Source organism: Cyphellophora attinorum (assembly GCF_001299255.1).
Source record: "Cyphellophora attinorum strain CBS 131958 chromosome Unknown Contig45, whole genome shotgun sequence".
Classification (NCBI taxonomy): Eukaryota; Fungi; Ascomycota; class Eurotiomycetes; order Chaetothyriales; family Cyphellophoraceae; genus Cyphellophora; species Cyphellophora attinorum.
Genome location: NW_017253273.1, coordinates 149,744 through 160,940, shown reverse-complemented (window position 1 = coordinate 160,940; position 11,197 = coordinate 149,744). Strand labels below are relative to the sequence as shown.

General features: G+C 49.6%; 2 protein-coding genes across 2 annotated transcripts; both read right to left on the bottom strand.

Annotated features, from left to right (window-relative positions):
• Window positions 1-1,417: 1,417 nt before the first annotated feature.
• On the bottom strand, window positions 1,418-5,022 carry AB675_7242 (uncharacterized protein; the record flags this gene model as incomplete). The annotated part of the gene is made up of 2 exons (XM_018147596.1): window positions 1,418-3,149; window positions 3,176-5,022. The coding sequence occupies 2 exons, from the start codon at window positions 5,020-5,022 to the stop codon at window positions 1,418-1,420; spliced, it is 3,579 nt and encodes a 1,192-aa protein (XP_017995024.1).
• A 1,231-nt stretch (window positions 5,023-6,253) lies between these two features.
• Window positions 6,254-6,458, bottom strand: AB675_7241 (uncharacterized protein; the record flags this gene model as incomplete). Its single annotated transcript, XM_018147595.1, has 2 exons — window positions 6,254-6,388; window positions 6,438-6,458. 2 exons carry the CDS (start codon window positions 6,456-6,458, stop codon window positions 6,254-6,256), a joined length of 156 nt encoding a protein of 51 aa, XP_017995014.1.
• Between the last annotated feature and the right edge of the window lie 4,739 nt (window positions 6,459-11,197).

The window sequence follows — 11,197 nt, the reverse complement described above, 5'->3', positions numbered from 1 at the left end:
ACCCTAACCCTAACCCTAACCCTAACCCTAACCCTAACCCTAACCCTAACCCTATCCCATCAACCTACCATATAACCCTCATCCTGATCACGCTCGCCGGCCCGGGCCAAACGGGAATTCACCTATCCTGGATCTACTCAATGCCACCTCCCTCAACCCTGTCCATAAATCCAATCATGACCGCCCGGATCGAACGGTGCGGACCGCGCCTAAACCCGGTCGGTATGGCCTGATCCACGCTACCACACGCCTGTTCGTCGTCATGGTGCATCAATCCATGCCGTCCTCCCCACATCCGGTATCCAACCTGCCCTATCCGGTCCCTCCATCACCTTTCTTCGGTCACGCCGTCCATTGTTCCCGACATGGGACCCCCACTCAATTTAACCTTTCCGCCTCTCCGGCCAATTAACACTCTGGGGCCGCGCTCTAAATGCACAATACCGGCCTGTGCGTCGGCTATGTATGGGCCGCATATGGGCCGCATCGTCGCTCACACAATCATCGTGATGATTACTGTTGCGTCCGGCTGGCGGCACCGTGGCGATCCTGATCAAAAACCCTCTCTGGTGCTCGTGCGGGGAAATTCTGACCGCCTAATGTGAAACTGGACAATCACGATATGGATGTGCCTACACTGACAATCTGGTAAAAATTCTCACGTCTTGTCCATGCACAATACGAACTCGAAACGTACTCGGTGACCACTTTTGACCATGCCGAATCCATTGCTACAAACGTCGTGCCCGGGAAAAATTCATGGCATCCGTCAAAATTGTCCAAATTCGGCGCCTTTGAATGATTAAATCGGTGGACTCATGTACGGCGTGCATTCACACTTTCCCATCACAAACCATCGTCCTTGACGTGTTGACAATAATACTAAACACATGGACATCTCACAATGGGAAAATATCGTCATCGTGTTGTTGATCAACTGGATGGACATTGATGCCTAAAACGGGTGTAATGTACATATATTTCTACCCCGTCTTTGGTTCTCCAATTGAAACCCGCCCCAACGGACCCGAAAATATATAAATCATCTACTGACCCTTCCACACATCATGTGCATCGGAAATGCCTCTGTATCATGACTTGGGGACATCCTAAACCTGTTCTTGCTACTGCCGTTCTCGTAAAAAATTCATACCATCCGCCACAATTTTTATATATCGGGGGACGCACCTTGACGAAAATGGGACAATGAACCACAACGGTGGAAATGGGATAATGGCAACCTCTACGTGGTACATAACACTCAACATGATACATTGCCTTCTGGTTCCCTCTAATCGGCTTACATCCATCACTCTGCGGTCCTATTTGATCGGCTTGCCTCCGCCACCCTCGGGTCCTGTTTGATCGGCTTCTCTCTACCTACACGCGTCCACAAACCCGACTTCTGTCTCATCCGCTATCCTACACACTGCACCAACCGCAAAAACACCTTGTTGATCATCGCCGCCTCCATTTCCCCCCACATGATCTTCTGGCCCAACCATCGATGAACCCCGTCAACGTCCGTCATCTCCACTCCATCCTGGGCCATCCACGCTTCCACACTCTGTGCCGCCTCCTCTGGCCCATGCAACATGATTGCCACCACGGCCCCGATCATCACGTCACCGTACTGACACATCTGATCACGCACTCGTCGCCAACGTCCAAACCCGTTGGCCTCGAACCGTCGACACATCGCCTGCGGCATACCACACTGGTAACACACCGCGTATCGTCCGTATCGGATCTTCTCGCGCGTCTCCATAAACTCCGCCTGGCATGTTTGTCCTCCGTACGGGCATGTGGTAAATCCATGTCCGATGGATGCCACTTCCCGGCCCTGCACCAAACAATACGCACATCGGCCAACCCACTGCTCCACCCGCCGTCGAAACTCGTCCACCTCCATGGCCTCGCCACTGATCATCCACTGCATCTGTTCGCGTACTCGTTCTCGCTGGGCGGTGATCTGCGTGAACTGCACCTCGTCCCGCTGGGCGACCACGCTCGCCGGGTCTTCCTGCGGATCGGGGTCGCTGTTGCGGGCCTCACACACCCAACATGCCTCCTCACCCGCCTGACACCCATCCCGGTCCGTCTGCCCATCTAAATACCCGTCCAATATCACTCGTCCGCACACCTGTCCCATCTCGAATGGTGCTAATGGTCGCTGACGGTCGACATGACTACTATCACGGCTGGGCTGACCACCTTTGTGCTCCACGGGACCCATAATCACAACGGACTCACTCACCAACCCATCTCGCCCGGCCCGTCCACTTTCTTGGCCAAAATCTCGCAACTTTGACACGGCGTCCATGTGCACAACCACCCGAATGTTGGGAATGTCAATACCCAACCCCAATGCGTTCGTTGCCACGACCACGCGGCACGTCGCGCCAACAATCCGTTGAAACACCGCCGACTTCTCCATCATGGATCGGAAATATGCTTCACATCCGATCTGGGCGGCGACCCGCTGCACCCGCTCAATACTGCGACCGTACACCACAATCTTCCCCTGGGGGTATTGGGCTAACTTGGCCTGCACTATCTTGACCACTTGTGCATCGGCGACGGCCGTGCTGGACTCCTGGCTCCCGGCTGGCGGGGCCCGTCGCGGCACGACTTGGTATCGCACATTCCGGCGTGTTGTCCGGCTGCGGAATACCTGGACCTGCTCCACGGGCAACTGCAAAATCCCCAACAACTCCTCCTCCTCACTGGGTGGCAACGTTGCGGTTAACAACACTATCTGTGTCTCGGCCACCAACAATCGACTCAATTCGCGCAACTGCGGTCGGAATTCACTGGTGGCGTCCAACACGACGTGGCACTCGTCGATCACAATCCGCTCCAATCGGCCACTGGCGCCCAACTCGATCAAATAATCCTGAAATCCCTTCTTGATCGCCGACTCGGGCGTCACCAACACGATTGACACGCTCTTCTGCGGCCGCCGCCCTTCCCATGCAACACACGTGATCTCGTGCTTCACGCACCGCCGCTGCAAATCCTCCCGTAACGAAATCATCGGGATGATGACCACGGTCACGCCGGCTAATCCCCCGTCCCGCCGCGCCACCCAGGCGGAACACATCGCCGGCAACATGAATAACACGCTCTTTCCCCCACCCGTCCCATCACTGTCACCACGGGACCAGCGCCCGACATGATGGCCGCCAAACTCGCCTCCTGGACGTCGCGGAACTGCGCCTCGGGGCCGATCAACTCTTTCAACGCCTCGTGCACGTTCTCACCTTTGACGCGACGCCACCGTGCCAACTGCTGTCCGTACCCGTCGTCCACATCGGTCGCCGCCCGCTCCCGCTTGATGCCTCGCTCCATCGTGGACGGAAACTCCAAAAATCGATGCCATCCGCCACTTGCCGCGAAATACTGTGTCCGCATGCTCGATACCGCACCGGGGGCCTCTAAAATGGCCCGCGCGTAAATCATACCCGCGACCATCGACCCATGGCCACTCTGTTGGTCCCATACACTATCCCGCGGGCGGGGGATGTTGACCCCGTGCTGCTCGGTCTCACCTTGATCTTCAATGTTCTCGTCCTCACGGTCATCCTGAAACCCTTCCCCTTTCAAATACTTGCGCGTGATGGCGATCGCCAATTGTCGGTACGAACTGATGTTCAACCGCACCCCCATCCCGATCACGCTCTCGTCGCGGATCAACCGACGCACCCGATCCGACGTCCACTCGGGGTCCTCCACCCCTTTCCGCCACATATATCCATGAGTGGTGCGCACGCCGTGATGGCCCACCAACAATTGCTCCTCAAATGGCCGCGCTAACCATAAATACCACACTAACAACTCGCCCACCTCACGCGGTAAATACCGATGAATGATCTTGGTACTGCCGTCAAACGAATACCCTTTATGGTACGCGGTGACAAATACCACGTGCCCCTCTTCAATGAACACATTGCGTCGGCCCCCCGTATGGGTGTTGCAATACCGGACACTCATCAATTCGGGCGCTCGGCTGGGCTGGCCACCCGTCGTATGCATACACATCAACAATTTCTCTTTAAATCGTCGGATCGCCCGCATGTGTTGTTGAACGCGACTGGCACGTAACTTGCCGCTGCTCGTCACGAATTCGGACTGCCCGCTGGCCGTATTCACGACCCGATCAAACTGCCATCGCTCCCCGACCACGGGCATATACCGGGCATTGTGTTCCATAAAATGAAATCCGGGTCGGCTCTCACTGGGATTGTCACTCATCTGTGTCCACGGGATCTCGGGCACGCGGTCGGGTTCCCCTAACTGCTCTGGCGGCAATAACAACACATCCTCCACCAATGTCCGTCGGCACTCGGCCACCATGCCACGCACCCACCCGCGAAACTGGTCCATACTGAATCGGGCGTCCTGATATGACACGGTTGACTTCTCCCACCGAATATGACCGCCCGCCGTGGTGGTGTACCGGATCTTCAAACCATATCGTCGCGTGCTGTACACCCAATGCATCATGCATGGCTGGTCCTCCACCATGAACTTGTTGATCATGGATTCAATCCGGCTGACACATCCCTCGGGGCCATGGTCTACGCCATACAACACCACCATCATGCGCGCCAATTTCACCACCGCGGATAATTTGGGCGTGTAATTTTCCGCGATGATCCATGTGTGCTGCTCGGTGTCGACTGCGATTGCTGCTAACGCACTCAACACGACGCTGTGGAAATGGTCATTCTCTAGCCGGGGCTTCAACAACTCGATCCACATCTCCAACCCATACCGGTCGATGGGTCGCATTGGGGTTAACACTTTCTGTGGGCGGCGGGGCACAATATCAGCCTCGTCGTCCTCTTCCTCGTCATCATCTGAACGGTCCTCGGGGGATGGGGTGGATGAGTCTTCTTCGGACTCAACACGCGACACGGACTCGGCAGCGTCAAGAAAAATCTCCCAACGCCCCTGCTGATGACTGGTTAACTTATACGCTGGTCGCTCGTCGTTGGGCACGTCCCGCGTACGGTACATGTATGCTATGATCCGATGGAAAACTTGGCAATACCGCTCTCTTGTGTCATTCTCCATCCCCGCCTGGAATGGTGTTCGACTGACTTCACCTCTCAGCTTTTTGTTGATGTGAAATCGACTGAAAAACGGACAATGCCGGTCAATGATGGCCTCTTGTGCGATCCGGATCATGCGGTCAAAACTTTGGCACATTGCCCACAGAACTGGATCCCCATCTACCTTGGGTAATGCCGACCACTCAGTCAACTGATCCCACTGAAATCCAGCTAAATGTGTCGCCCACTCCGTGCGCTCTAACCACCGATTAGCGTCCAACTTGGTCCCCGTGGATATAACGGCTTGCTGCTGTTCTAACTCGGCACCCTTTTCCTCAATCTGTCGCCATATCCGTTCCGCTAGTGTCCCGATCTGTTCACTACCTAGATAGTCACTGGGGCGGGGTTCATGTGGCCGCACCTCGCGATATCCTCGAAATGAGCCATGCGCGAACATTTGCTGACACGGAACAGTCCGCCATGGCCGCTGCACACTGGCCCGCTGTAGTCGTGATCCACCACGGCCATGAGGATTCACCCACCCGTGTACCTCCCGATAATGTTGTTTCATTCCCCTTGCTTCACAACACACATACCCGTATGGCTCTCTATTAGTGCTGACCTCTGCACATCGCAATCCCTGTTTAGGTTCTCCTAACTCATCGATGGCTAATTCAACTCCTGATTGTTGGAAATACTCCTTGATGTCTTCTGTCTGGCGAATGGCATGGGGATATTTCTGTTGTATCTGTGCGCGCATTATCTGACGCGTACTGCCACCTAACGCGTGTTGACGTCGAAAATGTGTATCGAATTGACTGTCCATGGTAATACCGACACGGCATGATGTGCATACAACAACCGCCCACCCGGGAATATATGTGATCAAATCCATAGCGCGAAAAACGATAGCTTAACTTGGGTCTTGCATAGGAAGTGTGGTACACAACGCGACAAATGTGTGGTACATAACGTGACAAATGGGGTATCCTTGGATTGATCACGTGACTATCGCGCGTGTCTCAATATTGTACAGCCTCTTGTATATCCACCTTATGGTTGCTGACTCTCTCACCATATTACCTTAACTAGACACATGTTTCTGTATCTTATGTACACAACATAATGTAGTTGTGATTGTTCTGGACAACTGTCCGATGGACTGTGAGCTCACTCCTGAACACTTATATTCTGATCTACCCTTTCGTTGTATATCGATCAATGGTGGTTGAGAGACTGCGGATTGTGTCACCGAGAGTGGCTAGACGAAGATCGCTGTATTCGGGGTTCTCACAGATGTTTTTATCATTGTTATCGCAGGAGTGAGGAGGCTACACAATTGTTAGTTTAATCTTCGATCAGGAAAGGCAGGCTACTCACAGGATTCAAGGCCGAAGCCATTTTGACTGTGGTTTGTTTGTTTGTTTGATTAGTAGGATGATCTGCCAAGCTGTTCGATCGATGGATTTTAGATCGCAATTGTGTGCCCAAAGGCGAGCAAAACCTTCAGATAGCAAATATAATTACTTCACTTGGGCTGTGGGATAGTGAAGAAAGAAATGTAAAAAGAATGCAATGGTGCACGCAAGGGATCCCAATCCCGAGGTATCTGTACACACAAAAAGCAAAAAGGAGACTGGCCTCACAAGGATTTGAACCTCGAACCTTGCCCGTGATTCACGTCCTGATCGGACCACTGTGTCAAGTATCATGAACAGTGCTAGCCTCTTCTGATACTTGATACAGCGGCCTAGACCTCTTTGCGGATCGTTGGATAGGCATATCATACCATTAGACCACAAGGCCTGTGAGATGTATGAGCATCTGTGTGCTGATTTTGAACTATAACTCAAGGGATGGAATATAACAAGTACAAATACAAGTCAACCTAAGTCTCTGAGTATGCAAAAAGTAATAAAGCAAAAAAGCAAAAAGCATTGGCCTTGCGAGGACTTGAACCTCGAACCTTGCTTGTGATCCACGTCCTGATCAGGCCACTCAGTCAGTTCAATCATGGTACTAGCCCATTTTTGAGTTTAACGGAGTGGCCCAGACCTCTATGCAGATCGTTGGATAGGCATGTCATACCATTAGACCACAAGGCCTGTGAGATGTGAGCATCTGTGTGCTGATTTTGAATTGAGAACTGAGAGGTTGAATATAATAAGCACAATACCCAAGCCTCTGAGTACACAAAACGCAAAAAAGTAAAAAGTGATGGCCTTGCGAGGACTTGAACCTCGAGCCTTGCCTGTGATCCACGTCCTGATCAGGCCACTTGGAAAGTTTCAGTCATGATACTAGCTCAGAGACGAAGGCTTTCCAAGTGGCCCAGACCTCTATGCAGATCGTTGGATAGGCATGTCATACCATTAGACCACAAGGCCTGTGAGATGTGAGCATCTGTGTGCTGATTTTGAACTGTAACTCAAGGGATGGAATATAACAAGTACAAATACAAGTCAACCTCAGTCTCCGAGTATGCAAAAAGTACGAAAGCAAAAAAGCAAAAAGGATTGGCCTTGCGAGGACTTGAACCTCGAACCTTGCCCATGATCCACGTCCTGATCAGGCCACGCAGTCAGTTCAGTCACGGTACTAGCCCCTTCCTGAGTCTGACAGAGTGGCCCAGACCTCTATACAGATCGTTGGATAGGCATGTCATACCATTAGACCACAAGGCCTGTGAGATGTGAGTATTTGTGTGCTGATTTTGAATGAGAACTGAGAGTGTTGAATATAATAAGCACAGGTATAGGCCAAGTCTGACCTCCATGTACATAAAAAGTAAAAAAGCAGAAAGGAGCTGGCCTTGCGAGGACTTGAACCTCGAACCTTGCCTATGATCCACGTCCTGATCAAGCCACTATGTCAGTTTAGTCGTGGTACTAGCCCATTCATAACTCTTACACAGTGGCCCAGACCTCTATGTAGATCGTTGGATAGACATATCATACCATTAGACCACAAGGCCTGTGAGATGTGAACATCTGTGTGCTGATTTTGAACCAAAAGTAAACACATCGAATATATCAAGACCACATGATCGCCACGTCAACAGTCAGCCCGTGCTTGCAGAGAATGAAAGAGGATTGGTCTTACAGAGGGTCAAGCCACTCTTGGATCTCTGTGTCCTGCTACTGTGACAGGGGCCAGGCCATAAGATAGAGGAGCTGCAGAGAGTGTGTGAGGGAGGAAGGAAGGAAGGGTGAGAGAGAGAGCTAAAGGAAGAGGAAGAGATGCGTTGAAGAATTTGACTCTTCAGCCTGGTTGCCTCGCAGCCCGGTCATCTTGGCATATACGCTTGGGTGGCGGACGCACACCAGCGGCCCGCAACTTCTATCAGGGGTATCATGGGGGACCGTACTACCTGCACCATTCTGTTTTGGGATGGAACTGGTGGGTCTGCGACAACAACGCGGCCCAGATGGCCTGTACCACCTCCAAAACTTGGACCCGCGATTGTGCACGCAATACGGACCGCCGCACATTACAGATGGCGGCAATCGACTCACCGGGTCACCGCGATCATGTGCATCTCACATTGTATGTGCACTCGCCTCCTGGTTGAGGCACGCGTCCCATTGAAATCGTGTGTCCGTCACCAACGAAATCGTGTCCCGATTTTCCCATGCTTGGCACGCGGTTGTATGGGCGCGGCCATTGAAATCGAGTCCATTTCATTGGGGTATATAGGATAGTATATTTTTAATATATAAAGTAAGATATATAGATATCTAAACTTTTTACTATTATTTAAGTTTTTAAAGTAATTTTCTTAAAATTTCACTATATTAGAGGTTTTTTAGCTAGTCTAGACTAAGCTAGTCTACTTTTTTAATATTAGCTATAAAGTATAGGAGCTAGAGCACCTAGTAGTAGTTTTTTTATTAAATTAGCTCTAATATTCACTGAGCTATTTAAAATATAGAGAATGATATAGAGAATGAACATTTTGGTCTTGGCGGTTTGTGAGTATAGTTATTAGTTATCTAATGAGGCACTATTGCTACAGATTCTATTAAGACACTATTAATATCTCTAAGATATTAATAGAAACAGTAGGTCTATAGCCATAGTGTCACCTCTGAAATATATTAAGGCTTATTAATTTATTAGTAATAAGTATGATTCTTATTAGTGAGTTGGCCAAAGTACTGAGTAAGTTATATATTAGTTAAGGTAGTAAGGTATATTAAAGCTGTTAAGATGATTATACTAGATATAATGACTAATAATATCAAGAGAGATAATTATATAAGTGATGCTTAGTTTATAGATATAATAATAAAATAGTGGGGTGTTTTAGTAAATAGCTATTAGAGAGTGATTATAGAATATATTTATTATTATTACTATGCTGACTACTAGTTAACACTATATACTTAACTAATATGACTTTATATATTTTTTAATAAGGTAACTTAATAATAGTAATTAACTTTATTATATATATATTCTGATACTGACTGAAGATATAGAATCTTGATAGTGTAGTTAGAAGGGGTTATAATGGTATTTATATAGCTCTGTTCTTATACTTACTATTAAATAAGTACTTATTACTTATTAGGGACAGTATGTTTACACTTTAGATACTTGTTAATATTATTAATAGTAAAGCAGGTTTAGTATTTAGTGTAGAGGATCACTTTATAAATAGAGAGTGCATGTAAAAAGGGAAGAGGTGGTGTTAAGGTTGGCAATAAAACTTGTGATAATTCTGTCAATGTAAGCAGGCTATTATGCGCTTCTAAACTTGAACCTAGACTTGAAGAGGGACTTTGCGACATGTTTCTATAGTATACAAAAGTAAATGATGATGAATTGGGTGTGGTGGTGAAGAGTGGTTGATGATATAATATTTTGGTGGGAGCGACTGACCTAGAGCTGATGACCCCAGTGCTAAGCGAGATCTATGCCAAGACCTGATTTTGGTGGTAGCGGGTCACCCGCGGTCTGGCGAATAGTGTTAGGTCCTCCTCGCTCCCGCTCCCTCATTCTCACGCGGCCTCCGGCGGGTCCTCGGGCGGACGGCCGTTCCCTGCGGAGCCTCTTTTTCCGCGCCTTCGGCGCCCAGTGGTTCTCCTCTCTTTCGCTGCTGTGTGGTCGCTAGTCCCACCCCTGCATGGCCTTTGGCGGGTCCTCAGGCAGACGGCCGTTCCCTGTGGAGCCTCTTTTTCCACGCCTTTAGCGCTCAGCAGTTTCCCTCGCTTACACCTGCCTCGCCTCTCTCGCACCCTGGCCTCTGGCCCTGACAGCCATATAGCGCCCTTGCTCCACCCAACTCTCACCACTTGTAACCCTGACTCTGGTGCTACTCTCTTTTCATTGGCTGCTCTTCATGCTTGCTGGGCCCGCTTTGATCTGCTTGCTCTACTCGGCCTCCTTCTGCTTTGATTGGCTTATCTCTACCCCTTCTTATCCTGGGTCCGCTTTAATCAGCTTGTCTCCCTTGACTACAGGCTCCTCTTGATCAGCTTGTCTCCCTCAACTACAGGCTCCTCTTGATCAGCTTGTCTCCCTCGACTATAGGCTCCCCTTTGATCAGCTTGTCTCCCTTGACTATAGGCTCCCCTTTGATTGGCTTGTCTCCACCCCTCCTTGTCCCAGATCTGGTTTGATCAGCTTGTCTCTATCCTTCTCACGTCACCTTCTATAGACCCTCACTCCTTCTCCAATCATGTCACTAAGTGTGTCTCTATCTGATAATGGAGCAGTAACAATAAAATCACCATCATCATCCTGTTACTCATTCACTACTGCCACACTGTCCACTCATGCTGCTGTCCTAATCACCCCTGGAATTGTGTCTGCTCCCTCTATACTATCTCCCACTATATCCTCACCAGCTCTATCACTCGCTCTTGCTCAGGACTGGCCTATAATGCCATTACTGCTAGCACCACCACCTATGGCTATTAACACACTTGCCATATATTCTCCCTGCTTATATAGAACTATTAACTGATCCCACACTGATAATATATGTAACTAGTAACTATCTATCACACCTCTACTCAAAACACATCCATTACTATCTTGTGGAATAGTGTCTCTATAATTAAACATCATATTATATAATGGCCTCACTAGCCTTAGTATTCATATTGTTCAGTATGAAGCATTATATACACTTG